This window comes from Antennarius striatus, chromosome 3 (genome assembly GCF_040054535.1).
Source record: "Antennarius striatus isolate MH-2024 chromosome 3, ASM4005453v1, whole genome shotgun sequence".
Taxonomy (NCBI): Eukaryota; Metazoa; Chordata; class Actinopteri; order Lophiiformes; family Antennariidae; genus Antennarius; species Antennarius striatus.
Window position 1 is genome coordinate 14269960 of NC_090778.1, and position 24496 is coordinate 14294455.

General features: G+C 40.7%; 1 protein-coding gene across 3 annotated transcripts in view; it reads right to left on the reverse strand.

The window, feature by feature from the left end:
• Nucleotides 1–24496, reverse strand: part of si:dkey-215k6.1 (transmembrane protein 132B) — a 345313-nt gene that overhangs the window by 70062 nt on the left and 250755 nt on the right. For all 3 annotated transcript variants that reach the window (XM_068311917.1, XM_068311916.1, XM_068311915.1), the window contains one exon: nucleotides 18293–18436. In XM_068311917.1, the coding sequence (XP_068168018.1) occupies nucleotides 18293–18436 (144 nt within the window). The remainder of the gene's footprint in view (nucleotides 1–18292; nucleotides 18437–24496) is intronic.

Consider the following 24496-nt stretch of genomic DNA (forward strand, 5'->3'; position numbering starts at 1 on the left):
TAAGCACCTAGAATGGATCCTCTTTCCCAATTTTTTTTTTGTGTGTTACCACCTCTTCATTTTGTTTAGTTGAATCATGTATATTAAGCCCCTCATCATTCATTCAAACTTGTATTCAAGTATGTGTATGTTTAATGGTTGTGAGGCATTTGATCCTTTAGAGATTTAGATGCTGATTAAAATATCTGATAGGAATTCTGCACCTTGTTCCAGAACAATAAATGTAATTGCTGATATAAAACTTGAATTGGAGTTTTATAGTCTCTAGTGAATACTTTCTCCCAGAAGAGGCAGGAATATAGGGTGACCTATAACAGTGGAGGTAGGACCACACATGCAGACTACATCTTGTGTAGACGGTGTAACCTTAAGAAGATCAGTGACCACAAAGTAATGTTAGGTGACAGTGTAGCCAAACAGCATAGGATGGTGGTGTGTAGGACGGAAGATGAAGAGGGCAAAGGCAGAGCAGAGGACAAAATGGTGGAAGCTGAAAAAGGAACAGTGTTGCATGACTTTTAGGAAGGAGTTAAGACAGGCTCTGGGTGGTCAGGAGGTGCCCATTTTTAAGAACAAGAGAGATGTACAGAGTTGTGACAACTAATGAGGAATAAAGCTGATGAACCATACAATGAAGTTATGGGAAAGAGTAGTTGAAGCTAGACTAAGGGCAGAAGTGAGCATTTATGAGCAACAGTATGGTTTCCTGCCAAAAAATAGTACTACAGATGCAGTATTTGCTTTGACGATATCGATAGAGAAGTACAGAGAAGGCCAGAGGGAGCTGCATTGTGTTTTTATAGATCTGGAGAAACATTATTACAGGGTGCCCAAAGACGAACTACATTACTGTATGAGGAAGTCTGGAGAGACAGAGAAGTATGTTAGCAGAGATGAAGATGCTGAGGTTCTCTCTGGGAGTGACCAGGATGGATAGAATCAGGAATGAGTACATCAGAGGGACAGCACATGTTAGAGGTTTTAGAGATTAAGTCAGAGAGGCCAGATTGAGGTTGTTTGGACATGTCCAGAGGAGAGATAGTGAAAATATTGGTAGAAATAATATTTAAATAATCAAAATAATTAAAGGAATCTTTGAAAACAAATGAGATCTAAACAATGAAAAAATTATCCTGAATATACTTCCTGATAATAAGTAAGTGATATATTAGCAACAAAATGGCCTCTCTGACATCCAGCCCCGGCTCCTGCAGGATCAACTGACCTCCATGGCTGTGGACCCCTACCTCGTGAGCTGGATTACGGACTACCTAACGGACAGACCCCAGTACGTCCGTATGGGGGACTGTTTGTCTTCTATGGTGACCAGCAGCACGGGGGTGCCACAGGAGACCGTTCTCTCCCCCTTTTCTCTACACCCTCTACACATCAGACTTCAAGCACAACTCGGATACATGCCACATACAGAAGTACTCCGATGACACCGCAATAGTGGCATGTATCCGGGAGGGTGATGAGGGGGGGGGGGGGGTACAGGACATTGGTGGCTGACTTCGTAGAGTGGTGCCAACAGAACCAGCTCCAGCTCAATGTCTCCAAGACAAAGGAGATGGTGCTGGATTTCCGGTGGGCACCTCCCTCTCCACAGCCAGTGATCATCAAGGGCAGTGAGGTGGAGGTGGTAGAAAACTATAAGTACCTGGGACTGCAGCTAGACAGAAGACTGGACTGGTCACTCAACTCGAACTGTGTGTACAAGAAGGGGCAGAGCAGGATGTACTTCCTGAGGAGGCTGGCCTCCTTCAACATCTGGCCTGAGCTCCTTCTCATGTTCTATCAGTCCCTAGTCTCCAGTGTGCTGTCATACGCCATTGTGTGTTGGGGTGGGGGTGGGGGGGGCAGGAAAAGAGATATGAACCGTCTGAACAGACTCATCCGCAGAGCGGGCTCAGTGGTTGGTCTGAGCCTGGACTCTGTGGATACGCTTCTGGAGAGCAGGACCATGTCTAAAGTTAAGGCTATCATGAACAACACCAGGCACCCCCTACACACCACCTTCTCCTAGCAGAGAAGCACCTTCAGCGGCAGACTGCTGTCACACAGTGCCTCCACAAAGAGGCTGAGGTCCTCCTTTGTGCCCCGTGCCATCAGGGGGTAAAATGACTCTCTCAGGAGGAGCGGGAGGGGGGGGGGGGTGGCGAGGTCAGCACGGGGTTGAATGGATTTAATTAAATTAAATTTAATTTAATTCTATACTGTTTATATTTTAATTTTATAGTGTTTATATTTTAGTTATAGTTTAGTATATAAGTCCTGTTAGTGCTGCTTGTGTCTGTTAGTGTAGTGTATGTCTTGCGGTATGTCCTGTGATGTCAGTGTTTCTTTTTCTCCTGGTGTTTATCCAGTATTATTTTTTATGTAATGCCTGAGCAGTGGATATACAGTATACAATTTCCTCCGGGATTAATAAAGTATCTATCTATCTATCTATCTATCTATCTATCTATCTATCTATCTATCTATCTATCTATCTATCTATCTATCTATCTATCTATCTATCTACATATCTAAAATGATGCTACGTAATTTGATAGAAATGAAAATGATCACCCTATAGAGCAGGGAAATCAAAGACACCCCAAAATGTAAGTGAAAAAATAATGCAGCAGACTGGACAATTTGGCCAAAATGTCATTGTAGCAGCTCAAACTGATTCTCAGTAGTTTGTGTGGCCCCCACGTGCTTGTACGCATGCCTGACAATGTTGGGGCATGCTCCTAAGGAGATGACGGATGGTGTCCTGGGGGATCTCCTCCCAGATCTGGACCATGGCATCACTTAGCTCCTGGAAAGTCTGAGGAGCAACCTGGCAGCACTGGATGGATCTAAACATTATGTACCAGAGGTGTTCTATTGGGTTTAGGTCAGGTGAACTGGGGTCCAGTCAGTGGCATTAATTCCTTCATCCTCCAGGAACTGCTTTTATACTCTAGCCACGTGAGGTCAGGTATTGTCGTGGACCAGGAAGAACTCATGTCCCACTGCACGAGCGTAGGTTCTGACAGTGGGTCCAAGGTTTTCATCCCAATATTTAATAGCAGCCAGGGTGCCATTATCTAACCTGTAGAGGTCTGTGAGTCCTTCCAGGGATATGCCTCCGCAGACCATCACTGACCCATCACCAAACCAGTCATGCTGAATGATACTGCAGGCAGCATAACATTCTCCACAACATATCCAAACCCTTTCATGTCTGTTGCATGTGCTGAGGTTGAACGTGCTCTCATTGGTGAAGAGCACAGGGCACCAATGGCGTAGTTGCCAATTGTGGTGGTCTATGGTAAATGCCAATCAAGTTCTGCGATGCTGGGCGGTGAGCAGAGAGACAACTAAAGGACGTCAGGCCTTCAGGCCGACCTCATGGAGCCTGTTTCTGATTGTTTGGTCAGAAAAATTCACACCTGTGGCCTGCTGGAGGTCATTTTGTAGGGCTCTGGCAGTGCTCATCCTGTTCCTTCTTTCACAAAGGAGAAGATACCAATCCTGATGAGTGTTTAAGGACGTTCTACAGCCCTGTCCAGCTCTCCTGGAGTAACTATCTGTCTCCTGGAATCTCTTCCATGCTCTTGAAACTGCTGGGAGTCACAGCAAACCTTCTTGCAATGGCATGTATTGATTTGCCATCCTGGCGGAGTTGGGCTACCTATGTAGCCGCAAGGTACCACACCATGCTATCAACAGAGATGTTGAGCCAAGCCAAATGAAAAACGACAGCAGTGGAAAGTCAGTCGGTAAAAAATCAGCCAAAAGAGATGAGGAGGGATCAAAGTATCAGTGGCCTCAACCTGGAAAACCATTCATGTTCTGGGGGCCATCTCATTGTTGCCCCTCTAATGCACCTGTTGTTGATTACATTAACAACAAAGCAGCTAAAACTAACAACCCCCTCTGCTACTTAATAGACCAGATTAATATCCCACAAGTTTGACTGACAGGTTCCCATACTCTTAAAAAGTGCTTTAATTTTTTTGAGCAGTGTATAACAGTGAACAGTTTGCTCTGATGTTGAACTCCATGGTGCCTTTTTGGCTTTCCTTTTGCTGCATCAGCTGAAGTGTTTTGTAGTTCACATCTCTGCAAATGTCTGAGTATGGAACAAACGCACAATGTATTTATGTGCATGGGGACATTCACAAACATCTTGAATGTCCCTTGTGCATTACACTTCAGTGCCTGCCTCGTTATGTTATTGGTTGGCCTCCTCAGAGTCTGCCCAATCCATATCCATCTTATGTGCCAGATCTCCTCATCAGCTGGCAGCTGGTTGGTTTACTGCCACTGGTCTGCGTTGCTGATGGTGTCAGGCCAGTCTATCTGGAGGATCTTTCTCAGACAGCTGTTGATGAAGGCCTGCACTTTCTTGATGGTGGACTTCATAGTTCTCCATGTCTCCGCTCCATACAGAAGTACTGACTTGAAGTTGCAGGTGAACATCCTGATCTTTGTGTGATTTGACACCACTTTGGAGTTCCAGATGTTCTTAAGCTGCAAGCATGCTGCCCTCACTGAGACGATTCTTGCTCTGACATCTGTGTCTGTGCAACCCTGTCTGTTAATGAGGCTGCCCAAATATGTGAAGCTTTCTACCTCGCTCCCATTAGGCGTGACTGGGTCCTTGCTTGTTGTATTTATCTTAAGGATCTTGGTTTGTCTTCATGGATCTTGGTACCAACTTGTGATGCAGTAACTGCCAGCTCTGCAGAGGTAGAAATGTAAAAACCAGAGGGGGGAATGACCCCCTCCATTACCCCCAACAAATTGCACTCTGTACAGAGCCAAACACTCAAGATTACTATTATTATTTTTATTCATGCATAAAGAACGTAAAAACACTGCACTGTAACAAAGCACAAGCAATCAATGTATTTACAGAAAGCAATAAATATGCAGGAATAGTCTTTGTGGCTTTGATGTATGTTCATATTGATGAGACTCAGAATGATTAGGAGAAAGTGCACAATCAATACTTCCTACAACAGACGGAACAGTTCCATATCATTGAACATGTAAATATCAATTTACTGCAAAGAGCTGTGGCTATGGGAAAAGATGTAGGTGCACAAGAACATGTAAAGCTATCATTACATGGCTGTCTGTCTAAGTGCTGCTTTAGATTTTCTTTTGTAAGTGGTGTAGTGTGTCATTAATACTTTATCAAAAGAAAAAAAAACAACTGCTGATCAATTATTGTCTTCAGTAACATTCAACATGACACCTGTGCTGATTAAGATACTATTTTTTTCTTTAAGTGCATTAAATGTAAAAAACCAGCAAAATTTGAAAAGAGGAGCTGTTTCAAAAATTGTTTTTTTTCAGTCACTAACAAACGTTTGTCCAAACAGCAGTCACATTTTCAAAAGTCTACACACAATTAGCACAGCATCGGTCTTTTGTGACCATACGATTCACGCATTTCATGTTGCTTTCACTCAATATGCTGTCAGTGAACATATTACCACAATGCTTTCATTTTCTTAACAGACAAGCTATACCTCCCAACAAAATTATGGATTGTTTTTTTATTATTTACAAATGTTAACACACAACATTCCACAATAGCAACAACAATATTCCAAACCTTAAATGCAGTATAAAAACCTCTGCTTCTGCAATGATATCAGTTCAAAAACAATATACCGCAGGTGATAAACAAACAATTGAAAATTTTGTTTTAATTTTTTAAAATTTTATATACTCAATCCAGAAAGGGAAATTAGTGGCACACTCTAGTGTTAGTAATTCACATGTGCATATATTAGTGTGTACAGGCCCTGAAGAAATAAACACACATAGGTTGCCTGTACGCATGCAGGGGGAGGTATAGTGGCGGGCAGCTCCTATATGGTGCGCCCAAATGAGCAACTTGTAAGGGTGACGGCGCCTTGCTCAAGGGCGCCTCGGCAGTGCTCCAAAAGTCAACTGCCACTTCCCACTGTCAGCTCACACTCCAGGTATTTTTGGGTGGGAGCGGGACTCGAACTGCCATTTCTTGGAACATTGGACGCCCCACTCTACCGCTGAGTCATTGCCACCCCATTGACACACAGATCATTGCCAAGGGTGGATCCGGCATACCAAGCGGTTCTATCCCAGGTGCATTGCCTTGGATTTTTACTTAACAAAATGTATTTTTGAGAAGAAAATTAACCATTTGGTCAGTTGTGTTTTGTAGGTATGAGTTTGTGTTAAGAGTTTGGAAAAAGTATTTGAAGTATGGGTAAGCGCTTGCTAGCGACTGAAAAAAACTGTAATACGATCAATTGAGCACAGCATGGGTGTTCTTGTGTTTCAACACAAAAAAATACAAACAAATGATCAATTCAGTTGTTATGACTTCCTGGTGTCCATCATGTCATCAAGAGTCTTTTCTCTCCTTACTTGTCATCCTAAACTTTTATTCAACAACCGTGACAGCATAAGCTTTCCTCCTTAAAAAAAAGCTGTCCTTGTCTGTTTTTAAAAGCAGTTTGTATGCATTGAAACAAGCATTAATTTGATTGATGTCTGCTTACCTTAAACTATGATGGAGCACTTCCTTTAAGCACAGATTCACCTACAAGCACAAACTGTTAACACCACACCCATTTTAACCCATGCGACTTAACAAAACAAAAGATACCAACTAATAATGTGGATGAATGTAACTGGGTCCAAGCTTTAGAATGAACACTTTTCAATCATCAAAATATTAATTACAACTAGTTGCACAGAATTATGTTTTTAATAAAGTTAGTGTACCATGGCCATGACATAAACTTGTTATTAGTATACTGAGAAAGATATTTCAAGCACAAACATATCGCACCTTTTCAAGGTCAGAGATTTATTTGCATGGTGTGTTTGTCTGTGTGCATGCTTCTGGGACCGTGGAAGTGCGTGTCAAAGTCTACAACTGGTTCATTAAATGAGTCAGAGATCAATTCCTAATCTGGTTTGTATCTGTGCTAACACACACATAAACACACACCCTAAATCCTCTTCAAACACCCTCTCTGATTCGTGCACTCTCTTACTCTGTCACACACACATACACACACGCACACACACACACACACACACACACAGACACACGGGATTTGAGTGGTAATTGGTTCATGTGGAAATTCCTTTAGTGATGTTGTCAGTAATTAAATTTGACAAAAAGGAAAACAAAAAGAGTTGAATGCTATGGAAGTGGTTTGTGTGTGTGTGTGCGTGTGTGTGTGTGTGTGTGGTGTGTGTGTGTGTGTGTGTGTGTGTGTGTGTGTGTGTGTGTGTGTGTGTGTGTGTGTGTGTGTGTGTGTGTGTGTGTGTGTGTGTGAGTATGCTCATGCATGTTGCACTAGGACACAAATGTGTCAGTGTGTGCCTATCTGGGATGCGTTGCTTGTTAAAGTACATGTGAATTGACAATTTGCCTGCTCGACATTTACACTTCTTGCATATGTTAATCTGCTCACTCATGGTGGAACTGTGCTTGGTCAATGTGCTACTGAGAACTGTTCACATCTTCTTCTTCTTCTTCTGGGAGGAGTGCATGAAGAGAGTGGAAAACTGCTGAATGTGTTTCAGCGCTTTTTTTCTATCTATGCGTTTTGTCTTTATGTTTTTATTCTTTGAGTATTCTTAATTGGGTTTGTCTTGAGTGTTTAGTGTCGTTTATTGTCAGTTTTTGTGTGTGTTTTTTGCTGACCAGGCGTGGGCTGGTTGGCGGCCACTCAGACGCCGTCATGGCGTATGGTGGCTACACGTCTCTGACAAGGAGTCTCGGGACACGGAGCGGGGAGACGCTCCGAGGAGGGCACCTGAGAGTCAGGTACAGGTAGGAGCAGTGATAACCAGTAATAACGTTGAGGTGAGGGGGGAGAGTGAAGGTGGGATAAATGAGGATGGTGGCAGGATAGCTGAGAGAGCAGGTGAGGTTAGGGGTAAAGCAGGTGAGGTTAGGGTTAGAGCAGGTGGAGTGATTGGTGAGAGTGGGGTGGTGTCCAGTGAGTTGGGTGAGTTGATGGTTGTGGTGGGTGAGAATGGTGAGCTGACAGGTGAACAGTGTGAGATTGGAGAGGTAGTGAGTGAACGGAGTGAGATTATGGAGGTGGTAGGTGAACTGGGTGAGAAAGGTACACTGGGTGAGACTAGGGTAGTGACAGGTGCAGTGGGTGAGGATAGGAGGGAAACTGGTGATAAAAATGAGAATGTTGAGGCAGGAAACCAGACAGGTGCTGAAGTTGTCACAGACGACCATGCGTCTGAATGGACTCCTGTTCCTGGTAGGCGGCGCAGTAAGCGCAAAAATGTATTGACTGTTTCTGCTGGATGTAAAGCTGGTTGGCTTGAGGTCACACTGAGTATTCAAGACAGTAGTGACAGTGATGATTGTACGTCTGATTGCAGCGAGCTATCTCACTCCAGTTACTGCCAGTTAACGGCACGTTTTGTACCCGGAAAAATGTTTAAAATGTTCTTACAGCAAACTAAAGGCATGAAAGGTCTGAATCTAGAACATTTTTTTCCTGACAAGTTGATTTTTTATAATTCGGTGAAACAAATTATTAAAAACAGAGCCACGTCAGAAATCAGTGACCAAGAAGTATACCGACTCAAAAAGCAAATGAATAAAGTCCGTGAACAACTGAGTTTTTAATTTTGATGAGGCTGACTGTTTTATTATATTTCCTATTTATTTATTTTAAGGTTCTTTTAACTTTTCCCTAATCATGGATTATTTTAGAGTGGGGACGTTAAACATAAATGGAGCCAGAGAAGAAATGAAAAGGGCACTGGTTTTTGACACAGCAAGGAGGAAAACTATTGTTCTGCTTTTACAAGAAACGAAGAAATGAGGTTGACTGGATGAAAGAGTGGGAAGGACAGGTGGTCCTGAGCTATAACACCACACTGAGTGGTGGAGTGGGCTTCCTGTTCTCTAGAACTTTTAAACCAACATCTCTGGAGGTCGAGCATGTCGTAAAGGGGAGGTGTCTTTTTGCAAAGGCACATTTTGAGCACCGCACTCTGGTTTTTAAGAATATTTATGCTCCAACAAACGGTGCAGAGAGGAAGAGCTTTCTAGAAAAAATACAAGCTAGAGTGGATTGCTGTGGCTCGGAGGATTTTTTATTCTTGGGTGGGGATTTTAACTGTACTGAGGATTAGGTTTTAGACTGTAATCATGCAGAGCCTCACACAGCATCCCAACACACTCTGAAACAGCTGGTCTCTTCTCATGGCCTGGTGGATGTGTGGAGGAGGATGCATCCAGACTGCCGACAGTACACTTGGTCCTACCTGACAGAAGATAGGGTGTCTTCAGCCATGCTGGATCGCTTGTACTGTTTTAAACACTATTTCAATGTTTTTAGGGACTGTAATATAATGCAAGCTGTTTTTACTGATCATTCTTTGGTTCTATGTCACGTTGTGATAAGACACATTTTACCTAGGAGGGCATACTGGCATTTTAATTCAACTTTAGCTTTAGACAGAGGCTTTAGAGAGGTTTTAAGTTATTTTTGGAGCAATTTAAAACTTGGAAAAGCTGATTTTACTTCTCTTAGGCAGTGGTGGGGCTATGGCAAAATGGAGATAAAACTCCTGTGCCAACAGTATACTCTGAACGTCACATGTGAAACCTGCCGGTCTATGAAAGACCTGGAGGCTGAGATCGTGGAGTTAGAGACAAGCGCTTCCACGGGAAATCAGATGTATATTGAAATCCTCAAGTACAAAAGAATGGCTTTAGCCAACCTTTTGGATACTAAAGGACAGGGTGCACTGGCCCGATCCACGGTGCAAAACATCACAGAGATGGATGCTCCCTCTAGCTTCTTCTTCGGCCTTGAGAGGAAGCATGGACAGACCAACGTGATCCACTCCCTGCTGTCTGACACAGGGCAGGAGCCGACAGAGCCCGCAGAGATCAGAAGGCGAGTTATGAGTCTTTATTCATATTTGTACAGCAGTGAATACAAAGAAAACCAGCCACTGTTAGAGGAGTTCTGTGCAGAGCTACCTCAGGTCTCTACGGAGATAAACTCACAGCTCGACCGGCCGCTAGAGTTGGAGGAACTCCACACTGCCCTGCAGAGCATGAAGGGGTACGACAGGCATTGACGGCCTGACAGTGGAATTCTATAAAGCCTTCTGGGCCATTCTAGCACGTGATGTGCTAGAAGTGTTCAATGAAAGTCTGGCCTCGGGCTCTATGCTACTGTCCTGCTGGAGGGCTGTCGTTGCCCTCCTGCCTAAAAAAGGCAATCTGCAGGACATCAAGAACTGGCGCCCTGTGTCACTGCTCTGCACGGATTACAAGGTTCTGTCTAAGGCTTTGGCTACCAGGCTGAGGGAAGCTATGGAGCAGGTCATCCACCGGGATCAGACCTACTGTGTGCCCGGCAGTTCCATGGTAGACTATGTCTACCCAATTTGAGATGTTTTGGAGGTTTCCAGTTCATTGGGTATAAATGCTGGTCTCATTTCATTGAATCAGGAAAAGGCTTTTGACACAGCTTCCTCTGGAAAACTATGGAGAAGTTTGGGTTCAGCACTGGTTTTATTGCCAAGATACGGGTGCTGTATAGTGACTTTGAGAGTATACTGAAGTCTAACAGCAGTTTGTGTGCCCCCTTCAGGGTGCACCGGGGCATCCGGCAGGGCTGTGCTCTGTCTGGAATGCTCTATGCACTCTCCCTGGAACCCCTCCTCTGTAAAATCCGCAAAAGCATCAGCAGTTTGATTTTACCTGGATTTAGGAGAGCATTATTTTATCTGCCTATGCTGATGATGTTTTTGTTCTTATCAAAAACCAGGGGGATGTTGATGTTTTAGTGGTTTTAACAAATTCAATGTTTTAACTGCAGTAAAAGTAACTGGAGCAAAAGTGAAGCTTTAATTTTACTGCAGTTAAAACATTGAATTTGTTAAGAGACTTACAGTGCTCTTCACTCTTTTAACAAATGTTTTTTAATCAGTTCAGTGAAAATTTTAATATCAGAAAATGTATTTATGGTGCTGGGTACAAAAATTGGATCAAAAAAAGTGGGAGCTTTTAAATTTTATTTTTGGTGAAGCAAAACTTGCAATTTATGTGACCAGAAAGAGCAAAATTGAAACTAATACCGTTCAAGAAGCAGCTACTGCTTTTTGTTGTAACGTCAGATGTCTCTTACAACTAGAATTTGTTTTTTATAAAATAACAAAAGACCTGAATAACTTTAGGAACATCTGGTGTCACAAAAATGTTTTATGCACTTTAGTTGATGATCAACTGAGTTTTGCAAATTTCCTGATATACAGTAATGCACTGATTTTTTAAATTGTATTCATTTTTATTTATGGTTTTTTAGTATTTTTTGAAGCACTTCAGCACTTTTCATATAATGTAAAATTGTAAAATTTTTGAGTGTGACCAGAGTGTTTTTGTAAAAATCAAAAAAATATTATATCCTCTTCCTCCTCTTCCTCCTCCTCTTCCTCCACCTTTTGGTTTTTTCCCTTCATGGATCGCCACAGTAAATCAGTTGCCTCTATCTAACCCTGTCTGCTGCATCTTCTTTTCTCACAACAACTACCTTCATATCTTCTGACTATATCCAGAAACATCCTCTTCCACTAGGCCTCCTGTGTGGCAGTTCAAAACTCAGCATCCTTCTACCAATATAATCAAAATCTCTCTTCTGGACATGTCCAAACCATCTCAGTCTGGCCTCTCTGACTTTATCTCCAAAACCTCTAACCTTAACCCTAACCCCTAACCCTAATCCTAACCCTAACACGTACTGTCCCTCTGATGTACCCATTCCTGATCTTATCCATCCTGGTTACTCCCAAAGAGAACCTCTGCATCTTCATCTCTGCTACCTCCAGCTCTGTCTCCTGTATTTTCCTCAGTAACACTGTCTCTAAACCAAACATCATCGCTGGTCTCACCACAGTTTTGTACACCTTTCCTTTCATTTTAGCTGAAACTCTCCTATCACACATTACACCTGACACATTTTACGACCTTTTCCATCATGCCTGCACACGCTTCTTTGCCTCTTTTCACACTCGCCATTGCTCTGGACTGTTGACCCTAAGTACTTCAAATCCTCCACCTTCTTGATCTCTTCTTCATGTAACCTCACTCTTCCACTTGGGTCCCTCTCATTCACACACATGTACTCTGTCTTACTGTGGCTAACCTTCATTCCTCTCCTTTCCAGGACAAACCTCCACCTCTCTAGCTTCTCCTCCACCTGTTCTCTGTTCTCACTGCAGATCACAATGTCATCTGCAAACATCATAGTCCATGGAGATTCCTGTCTAACCTCGTCTGTCACCCTGTCCATCACCATAGGGGGCTCAGAGCTGATCTCTGATGCAGTCCCACCCCCACCTTGAACTCCTACAGCACACCTCACCACTGTCTTACAGTCCTCATGCATGTCCTGCACTGATCTAACATACTTCTCTGACACTCCAGACTTCCTCATACAATACCACAGTTCCTCTCTGAGCACCCAGCCAGAAGCTTTCTCCAGATCTACAAAAACACAATGCAGCTCCCTCTGGCCTTCTCTCTTCTTCTCTATCAACATCCTCAAAGCAAATTATGCATATGTAGTACTCTAGCTACAACTACTCTTTCCCATAACTTCATTTTATGGCTCATCAGCTTTATTGCTCTGTATCAGTCTTATTCCTCTGTAGGATTGAGGACTGTTCACAACTACTAATTTTAAAAGAGTTGTGATCATTGGTCTACTGATCAATGATATGGTTTTAGAAGTCAGAGATAGATTTGATTCACAGAGATAGATTTTCAAATTTATAGGGCTAAGCAATCCACGAAAAAATATTTACATTTCTACTGTCATGATTGACAGTAACTATCCATTTCATCCACGTTCTTGTAGAGACAATCACAATTATGCTGTCTACAGCTGTTCATCCTGTGGCCAGCTAGGCTACCTGGGAGCCCATCCCAGCTGGCCAGGGGCGAAAAGCTCATTGTAGAGCCATATAAAAGACAAACAACCATGCATGTAGACACTCGCACCTACTGACAATTTGGTGTGACCACTTCACCTAAGCTGCATGTGGAGGCAAGAGAAAGCCAGTGAAACTAGAGAAAATAGAGAGAACCCATGGTGATGGTAACTAATTAAACTGAAAATAGCCAAAAAGATCGAATGAAATCTCTAGGATTTTTTATTATGTTTTATGCTGATCCATTTTATTGCAAAAGAGTTTGGTTTATAAAAAGTTCAGACGTTAAAAATGATGAGGCAAAGAATTAGCAAGTTTATCAGTTCGAGGCTAAACAGAAATTAAGTAAAATATCTGTTTTGTCATTCAGTTACTTTTAATAGTACTTCCACACTACAATTGCAGATTGCATTTTACAGAGATCTTTCCAGCAAGCTGTTATTTGCTTAGCTGAGACAGGCATTTTGAATCAGAACTGATTGTAAATCATATATATCTTGCTTAATGAAGGCTGAACCTCCTATACACAAGAGTACCCAAGAATGAGGACAACAGATCTGTTGTGTTTTCTCCATTTTCTGGTCCTGTGCATCACATTTGGACTCCAGTGTCTTCTTCAATTCCTCTTCTCCACAGTTCTCTAATTTTATCTCCTCTTCTCTTCTCATTGATCCATTTGTCATCTTCACGTCGCTCCTCATCCCATCTTTCCTTCCCAACCTCCTTACTTTGTCCGATAAATGCTTGCGTGAGGTCAGGATAATGGCAATAATTTGTGTGTGTATGTGTGTGTGTGTGTGTGTGTGTGTGTGTGTGTGTGTGTGTGTGTGTATGTGTGTGTGTGTGTGTGTGTGTATGTGTGTGTGTGTGTGCGTGGCTGAATATGCGTGTGCGCGTGCGTATGTGTGTTTGTCCCCTATCTGTCCCCTTCTAAATCTGACATCGCTGACCTACACATAAAGCTGTGTCAACAATAGTGGCACATACACACACATCACAAATGACAGCATCTTGGAGCATCTTAACAAGATAGTTTACGCTGACAGAGAATGAGAGAAGAGAGAGGGATGTTGAACAAGAGAGGGAGTTATTATCTGTGTGGTGCATCACTGCTGCTTATGTTGTTGTCACGGTGAGTTACATGACCGAAATCAACAGCACTAGACAACTGTGAATGAAGGGTTTAGCCAGTCATTTAATATATGCATTCAATAACAAAGAGGAAAACATTTGGTGCTATGTTTCCTAAAAGCATTTATCCACCATGAGAAATTAAACAAAGGGTTATAAAACAGAATATGATGACATACTAAATGAGAACCTCATCTGACTACTGCCTGTAACTTAAAACTGCCAAAACAGAGACAAATTTTCCCCCTCAAGAATTCTTTTAATATTACAAACATTGAGTCAAACTTAAGCGGCTGTTTAACAAACTTGCTATAAAAAACGTAGGAAAATGACAGTTAAAACAGTTCGAAGGGAAGTAATTTTGTTATTCAGTTTCTCTTTTATGTTTGCAGGGGCCTGGGATGGTAATAGAATTTGTAAAAGGAGCTAAAGCGGTATCTTATAAATTCTTTGTGTCGTCAGTTCAATAGTATTACTCGGCATGCTGTGTGGAAATATGACTTCCCATTTTTAGTGTCTGCACTTCATTCCTCCATTTTCAGTGCTTGGAAAATGTATACTATTTTTTCAGTTGCCTCAACTGAGAACACAGCTTGCCTTTTCCCATATTTTAAACCAAGATTTATTATTCTTTTGTCCAGTCCTTTAATCGTTCCAGCAAGTGCATCAAAATACATTAAGTTTAGGTACTAGTAAAACACACTGAAGCGACTATAATAATGACAAGGGAATCAAAGCAGGAAGCAAACAGAAGGTGTTGCAGAGCAAAACAAATACTGTTTGGGGAGGAGGCAGACATGGATGGTTGACTGTTTCCTGTTTCCAACTAGTGTGAGTTTTTTTACCATGAATCCATAACCTGAGGAAAATGTTAGTTGCTGCAACCATGGCAAAACTCAGTCTCACTTGACATAACCTTTGGTGCCTAACCAAACCAGACCTTAAGGGACAGTTCACCCTAAATCCAAAATACAAATTCTTTCCTCTTTAACTTAGAGGTCGGCGAGCAGATGGCATTATGCTCTTATTTACCTTTCTCGAGGAATATGAATGTTGTCTGAATAAAGTTGTAGCACAGATGGCGCAGCAGTGAGTTGTTCTTTGACGTAGTTGTGTAATGTCTATAAAAGGTCTGGCCACGAGGTTCTTCTATGAGAGTGACAGTAAAAGAAGCAGTGCTAACTCCTCTGCAACATTTCCAGTTTTTGTTCAATTTCAGAGAAGTTATAAATGCCTCGGACTTCGAATGCTACATTGGTGGCACCAGTGGGAGCAGCTGACAGTATTATGAGATGTCCTTATGCAAGTTTGACTAAGTACAGCATCACTTAAGGCCTAGGTGTGAAACGCACGATCCACCACTGGATATTGTAATCCTAAAAGCATCTTGACCAAGTTAGCTAAACCGTGAGGACACCCTTACTCTGTTTGGTGATGAGAAAAGAACAGTTACTTTGACAACAGTCCTGCCACATCAAGCAGCAGATATATATAAAAAAATTGTGTTGTTCTGCAGGGCATTGAAAGCAGCATATTCTGTTTTGGAGTAATTGTACTTTTTATTGTTTGTTTTATTAAGGAACATCACGAGATTGTTGTATATTTTAAAGAAATTGTATTTCCCTCATTTTGCCCTCGTCTCTGCGATGTTGGGTAAAGTATTTTCAATCAATAGTGTCAACTGTAAATCTGAATAGTTAATATTGAAAAAAATATTTAACTGATATTAAAGATTATATAAATTTTAGGTTTTATTAAGTTTATTTAAGAATTCACTATTCATCTAAAATGCCGGTTGAGTATTCTTTTGTGCAATGAGGTAAGGATCTATAACATTTTATGTCTGCCAACGCTGGCAAAACAGGATGTGCTTGGCCCAGGACAAAATAGCCCTGTGTGCTGCATACAGTTTCTGTAATATATTTCACATCTGTCATAGAGAAACACTGACAGCTACTGATACCTGGAGCTGTACCCCATGGGCACTGTTGTCAAACAGCTGTATGTGGCTAAACCGTTTCTGTGTGTGCGTGTCAGTGAGACAGGGGATATCTGTCTATGTCATATGTCAACAAACAGCAGCAGTGTGAAAACACTAAGTCCTCACAGACACACGCTATTACACAAACAAAATCAGGAAAAACAACATATATATCCTGAGTGAGTTAATGTTGTGTACTTGTGCTTATTTCCAGCTATGTTACTAAGTATGCTTACTCATAAATTAAAGGTACATCTAAGAAGACAATATATCTCCAAAAGGGGTAATTCTTGATTCTATTTTGCACTAAAATGACCGAATCACCTCTTTTCATAAACAACACTCAGGAACGGGATAAAACAGAAAGACGAGGGAGAAGGTCAGTGTGAGTGAGACTGTAGTTCAACACTAGTGCTTTGATCCATGAAAGTACAACAGAGCACTAGCTTTAATCTTTGACCAAAGCAAGTAGGTTAGGGTAAAATTTTTCATTCAGGGGTGTCACGGGATGTTGCAGTCTGTGACTGCCTTGGTCCTAGTTTAAGTCCTCTAATTGTTTCTAGTAACAGCTGTTTCAAATGTGTTGTTCATAATTGTTTCAAATGGCAGTTCATCCATCCATCCATCTTTTAATCACTGCTTTATCCTTAGTAGCGGGTCACGGTGAGCTGGAGCCTATCCCAGCTGGCTTGAGGCTGGGCAAACTCCGGGTGCGACGCCATTGAGCCAGGGGGCCACACACAAAGACAGACAACCATGCATGCTCACACTCACACACCATGGGCAATTTGGAATGGACAATTAATCTGAAGCGCATATTTTTGGAGGTGGGAGGCAGCCGGAGAACCCCGACAGAACCCATGCAGACATGGGAAGAACATGCAAATCCCGCACAGAGCGGGACTTGAACCCGGAACTGTGCAGTGACAGCACAACCCACTGAGCCACTGTGCCGCCCTTCAAATGGCAGTTGAAGAAAATTTAATAAATAATGACTTGAAACAATTCAATTTGCGAACAAACTCTTGGAACCAATTGTGTTAATATGTTGAGGACTGCCTGTACTTCTATTTCTCAGTATACACCAGCATACACATACTGACACACTGAGCTCTAACATCTATCTAAATGAGTTTCTTCCATTTTCACTGTGTTGTTATTGATCGTATTTAAACAGCAGCACTCCTGTCGGCTTGTACCAGGAAATTGGCTTCATATTGAAACTGTCACAGCAAGGGTGCATTTCATTTTAGGCCCTGAGGAGAAAAGGGAATATAGCACCAGAGGAATCAATCTTCATTCGCTGACATCATTTTGTTTCCTTATTTTTGAAAAACTATTTCTGTTCTCTTAACAAGTGCAGTCATTTTGTTTGTTAGCTGTGTTAACAGACTGACTAGGCAATTTGAGACTATTTTGAGACACTGGCGTCATAGATCACCCATTAGGTCTTTGAGAAAGACCCTAGATTCCTGCTTGTGTCCACGACAGATACCCTATTTGACCTTGACCTAAAGGCTTTTTTGTTTGGTTTGTGTTTTTTCTAAGGAAGAGGGTCATAAAACACTGGAAATCACTGTCTCCTAAAGTTATGTTTGTCATGAATCAAAAAAAATGTATACAAAATTTATCCAAAACTACACATTACCCCATGTGCCTAGGGTCACATGGGGCTAAAGCCTATCATGGCTGATACTGGGTGCAATCACTTTAACATTTCCAGGACCTTCTTTTGTGAGGCAACAGTGCTACCCACCATGCTGCCCACCTATTTATTCTAAATGTGTTCATATTGAATGGTCACATAACCAAATTGTATTAGTTTGGGTCCTGGCAACTCACACCTCAGAGGTTTGAAGTCAATCCAATAAACAGTATTAATGATATACATTTTACTTACAAACAATCAGACGGACAGACGGACAGGCATAGACAGTGTACCTCACATTACAGTATAATGATCTTTTTCCAGTCTTTGTGGCATTTATTTTCTTGGACGACAATTTTGTAATTGTCATTTCGGCATATTTTCTGTCACAGAACTATATATCAGCTAGTTTACCAATTTCATTGGTAAGGTTATTCATTGTGCCTTCAGATGTTATGTGTTTGTGTTTAATATACAGGCCTATAAGGGAAATGTGTAGAATGCAGGTTCATTATTCATGTGTGTATAACTCCTGTTTAGGTAATCTCTTTGAAAACATGTACCTTGACAACATCCACGTCTGTTGAGCTGCAGGTGACCGAGTCTGCCACTTCCCTCACCTGCCCGTCTGTCTCCACGGTGACCAATTTGATGGGCATTGAAACCCGCCGACCAGAAAGAATGGCTGTATTCACCATTTCTGTGTCCTAAAGAGACAAGAAAGAGAAAAGCATGTATATTTTTTTAAATAAGTATACATTGATAAACATTAACTTCAATGCAAAAAACTACACTACCACTTAAAAGGGAAGTGGTATTCGTTAATGGGGGCAAGGTGCTGGAGGCAGGCCAATGGGCTCTATTGCCATTGGCATGTCAAAGTTTAATTAGGTGAATAAGAGGCAAACTGTAGAGAGCTTTGTTCCATTATAGCTGAGAAAGGTTACATAATAGAGCCCATTTGACCACATTGAATGGAATCATTTAGAATTTTTAAAACCTAAAACAGCTGGTGGTGCTGTAGTCATGAATAAGAAACAGCAAGGGGTTGCTCTGAGCAAAAATAAAGAAGGCAAAGGATTTATATACACTCTATCCATCAACAGATGGTTCTTTTAGTGTTCTTACTTTTCATTTTAACAATAATAATTTGATAACATTTTCCAAAAAATTACACACAATTTATCATTTAAATATATTCCCAAAATGTCCTTATATTTCAAATTAGAATGATTGTATTATTATTATTATTATTATTATTGTTGTTGTTGTTGTTGTTATCATCATTATTATTAGCATTATTATTATTATTGTTGTTGTTGTTGTTGTTTAATATGTCATATCCAAAATTTTGCCATGATGAGCTGTTATGCTAGTTTTTGTCACAGCTGTACTCAGTGACAATGAGAAGATTGAATGAGCAGCGCAGAAGAGCAGATAGTACGAAAGGAAAGTTTTGAAAAGAGGCACAAAAAAAGAGAAAGAATAGGTGATTATAAACTCTTGATTAATGTAATCAACATGATTACATTTGATTAGATCTTTCCGACAAAAATAAAACAAATAAACGAGCACACACACACCCACGCACAAGTATACACACACACACGCACACGCACACGCACACACACACACACACACACACACTTTTTGTGCCAGCGTCTATCTTAATTATTTGGCACAGATATTCCAAGGGAGCATTTATTACCGCCCACACACACACAGGCCTGATTACAGGGTATTTCACAACCCCACTGTTACTGGATGGGAAACGTAGAAAATGTGTCTGCATGAGTCTGCTGTTTGCACAGAATTCAGCTGATTGTACAAGATTCCGACAGAGAAAGCAGAGAAGATATATATATATATATATATATATATATATATATATTTATATTTATATTTATATTTATATCTGTGCCTTGCGAAAGTATTGCCCCCCAAAAAACTTGTTGACATTTTGCCACATTTCAGGCTTCAAACTTGAAGATAACAAAACGAAAATATTTTTTCAAGAATGAACAACATGTGAGACACAATCGGGAAGTTGAACCAAATTTATTCAACATTTTATATTTACAAATAAAATCTGAAAAGTAGCATTACAAATGTGACACCAAATGACACACCGGTGCACTCTGTTTGTCATTGTTGTCATTTAGGTCAACATTGGATCATACAGAAATCATCAGAGAACTTCTGGAGTCATTTAGCTGATCTGAGAGAACAGGGGGCCAATATTTTTGCAGATCCTACTTTTCAGTTTTTTATTTGTAAACACAATATAAAATATAAAATGTTGAATAAATTTGGTTCCATTTTATGATTGTGTCTCACATGTTGTTGATTCATGAAAAATATTTTTAAGTTTTCTCCGGCACGGTGGCACAGTGGTTAGCGCTGCCGCCTCACAACAAAGCAGAGTGCGGAGTTCGCATGCTCTCCCCTTGTCTGTGTGGGTTCTCTCCGGGTTCTCCGGCTTCCTCCCACCTCCAAAAGATGCGCTGCAGGTTGATTGGCTGTTCCAAATTGCCCGTAGGAGTGACTGTGTGTGAGCATGGTTGTGTGTCTTTGTGTGTGGCTCCGCGGTGAACTGGCGTCGTGCCCGGAGTGTCCCCCGCCTCACGCCCTCACGCCCTATGCTCCGGCTCCCCGTGACCTGCTGCGGCGGATATAGCCGTGGTTATCTGAAGATGACTGACTGACTGACTGTATATACACAGTATATAATATATAAAATATATATACACACAGTGCGCCCTCGCGCAATCGCGCATCAATGACTGCGACTGCACCTCATCGCGGATTTTTGGTTGTCAGTCACTTGATACTGTACTCGCGTTCTATTGGCTGACAGCATCCGGAAGTGCGCTCATTCCGTCAGTCTTGGACTTTTATGAGACACAAAAGTGCTTTAAACAGTCTATCAGAGTGTGGGAAAAGGTAATACAGATATAAGGTGGTTTAATATCAGTATGGGGAGGGTTCATAAACATTTAAAATACCGTAAATAATAAGAAAAATAGATCGCAATCTCGATCGCAGATTCCTCAGTCGCGTATGGTTCCTGGAACGCCTTGACTGCAGATACCGAGGGCACAGTGTATATTGTCAATCCATGTTTTGGTGGAAACGTAAAATTTTTTAAAGGTTAACATAGGTTAACAAACAGCTGTTTGCTATTAAAGAAATAAAGGATCCTGAGAATTGGATCCTGAGAATGAACATTGTGACACTGGTTTGTTGTTGTTTCAACTGTGCTGTTATTTACTTTAGTGGTTGAGGTTATGCATTAATGTTAATCTACAAGAACATTTTAATATGTGTTAATGTAGAAATCAGGTCAAATATTTTTTACCAACCTATTGCAAGCTCTAATTAAGAATACTAAATATGCTCCTAAAAATTTTAAGGTAAGAGAAAAGCATTACAATAGAACCGTGTGTCTTTGACAGAAAATACTGCTGGACAAGTTCAAGTAATTCTTTATGGATTAAGAAATTATTTCTTTCACTTTAAAGGAAAGTCACCAGTGTAAATTAACTGAGAGGTTTAATGTAGGCATTTGTTCACTGTGAACATATATTTATCTGGAAGCAAACAAAGCATCTAGTTGAATCTCTTTTAATTTCATTACTCAATATATATATATATATATATATTTATTTATTTTTTTGAATCTATAATTATCTTTTTACATTTCTGGCCTAATTTGTGTAACTGTATATCAATAGGATTATAGAATAAAAAAGTGCATTGCCCCAGTAATTTTAGCAGAAGGATGTAAAATGAATGAATGAATGAATGATATGTAATATCATTCATGGGACAAATTCACAAACAGCCCTTACATATCTCTCTATTTTGTAGATGTTTCTTAATTATTTTTGAGCTACAGTCCAGTGTCACAACAAGGGCTATAAGACCACTACACAAAGGCTGATGTACGTAATCATCATCAACACTGTAAAAAAGCGATAATGAATACAAAAAAAAAAAAACCCCACAGTGCCATACATGTTTCCTGCCTATATATCATACTTCACTTCTAGTGAGTGATGCTGATATTTCAGCCATGCACAAATTAAAATCTATGTGAATAAATACATGCCTAGAGTGGTGCACTTGCAAATTTGTATATCATAGAAAAAATGAAATAATAGCCCTGGTGAGTTACCTTCTCCATGCTCTTTCAAAGTTTCAAAAGTTTTTTTTTTTTTTATAACACTACTGTGTTCAATATTGCCTGAGAGCAAAAGTGGATACTCTAGATATACAGACAAATGTTTTCCAAGCTGAAGGTGAGGAACAAGTGAGTAGGGGGAGAAGGCAAAGTGGGGGTACAAACAGGATTAAAAGATTGTAAAAGATGAAAGAGGAACTGAAGCAGAGGAAGATGAAGGGCAGAAATAAACTACACGTGCACAAAGAAATTACATTAACAAGTAGATCATTATTCTTCCTTGAGGGTGGGATGAGATGATGGGATAAAATCAAGGAGGAAAGCAGATAAGTGTCTGATTTCTAACATTTTTGTTAATTTGTTGCCTATACTGTATGCATATGTTAAAATACATGTGTGTATATCCTGGGGCAGGAGTCTCTTGGAAGCCTTAGTGCAGATTGGATCATGTTTACATCTTCACTGTATCACTGGACAAAAAATTAGCAACAAAAAGGGGCAACAACATGGACACTCAATATCTAGTTTATTGTTGTTTTCAGACGTCTTGAAGACCGGACATCGCCCAGCCATCGGTGGTTCGATTCCCGCCAGGACATCCTCCGCAGTGTGTCAGCTCACCTACCAGCCACTGCCGAGGCGTCATTGAGCGAGACACCATTGAGCAAGGCACCGTCCCCACCCACAAGCTGCTCATTTGGGGCGCAATCCCTCATTCGACTCTTCACTCTACCTCCCCCTATATACAGTATATACTAATTGCATGCCTACAAGCCCCTAGTCTGTTGTGTTTGTTCAGGGACCTGTATACAACATATATCCGTGCATGTCTAACTCTGTATTTGGTGAGTGAAAAGAGAATTTACTTCTTTACACAAAACTACTTCATTGTGTTTTATATTTGTACTTTTATATGTATGTATATTGTGTTTATGTTTGTGTGTGTGTGTGTGTGTGTGTGTGTGTGTGTGTGTGTGTGTGTGTGTGTGTGTGTGTGTGTATGTGTATGTGTGTGTGTTTTTTTGTAGGTGTGTGTATGTGTGTGGTAAGCAGACAAATAGACAGACAAGCAGACAGACAGGTAAATAGATAGATAGATAGATAGATAGATAGATAGATAGATAGATAGATAGATAGATAGATAGATAGATAGATAGATAGATAGATAGATAGATAGATAGATAGATAGATAGATAGATAGATAGATAGATAGATAGATAGATAGATAGATAGATAGATAGAGATAGATAGAAACATAAAAACATAGCAGCAGATTTTTAATTCACAAGAAATGATGATTTAAATTGGTTCACTTTATCTGGACCATTACATATATGACACGGGTTAAACATTCATTGTCTTCATTTTTCTGCGGTTTGACTGCAGTTCATGTTAATGGAGCGGGCAAAATAATTGATGAGGCATACATAAGTAAAATACAAAAAGAGACAAAATGGGAAAAAAAATGAAAAAGACTAACCATTAATGTAGATGGAAGAACACAACAGCGAAGGAAAAGGACACAGGAAATGTGACTCTGAAAGAAAGAATTTCATGCTTGTCCAAGATAATTAATAAGTGACCCGTCAACAACAAGCCTACTACTGCCTTCAAAGCTACCCCGTATTGCAGTGAGCTTATCTGAGTGGTGGCGTGTGTTTGTGTCCGGCAAATCTTTTTTTGTATCCTTCGTATTCAGTTATGCATAAACCTGTGTGTGGGGGTGACTCAGAGGAATGTACAGTATGTGCATGTGTGTGTGTGTGTGTGTGTGTGTGTGTGTGTGTGTGTGTGTGTGTGTGTGTATGTGTGATTTTGTTTATTTGTGCATTTGGTACGCAATGACAAATATGTTAGAAAGAAAATTAAGTCAGTGAGAATGGTTCTCTGTCCAGTGAAGCTAATCGATGCATGTGTCTACCTTGTAAGGTGTGTGGGATTTGTAGTGAACCAACTAGACCAAGACCACTCATTTTACACACACACAACGCGCAAACCCACACACACACACACACACACACACACACACACACACACACACACACACACACACACACACACACACACACACACAATATGTCAGGTGCAAACAGTATTGCTGAAGAGTTGGAAAAAACAAAAAAACAACAACTCAAGACTTTTGCTCTTCCAAACAAATCCAATTCCAACTGTGACTTACAATAGAAGGATGGAGGCACTTATCTTCCTGTCACCTCTTTTTTTCTCTTGCTCCCAGTTGTACACACTCACACACAAAACCACACACACACACAAACACACACATGTGCAGACACACACACACATACACACACATACACACACAAACTATCAATTATTCTGTTCATTTCTTTGCCAAGTTTCTCATTTGGGGGAAGTTGCTTGGAATGCATACGACTCTCTCTCCCTTTTCTCTTTTTGTGACCTTTTCACCACGGTCTGTAAACGCAACCATTGTGGCCTTAGGCAGAAAACCTCTTCAGAAACTGGATGTAATAAATTCAAAGATGTAAGGGGGAAAAAAACGCAAGTGTTTTAAAAGTAGATAAGTATTTGAAGATCAGTATTTGAGGACTAACTTCAAAAT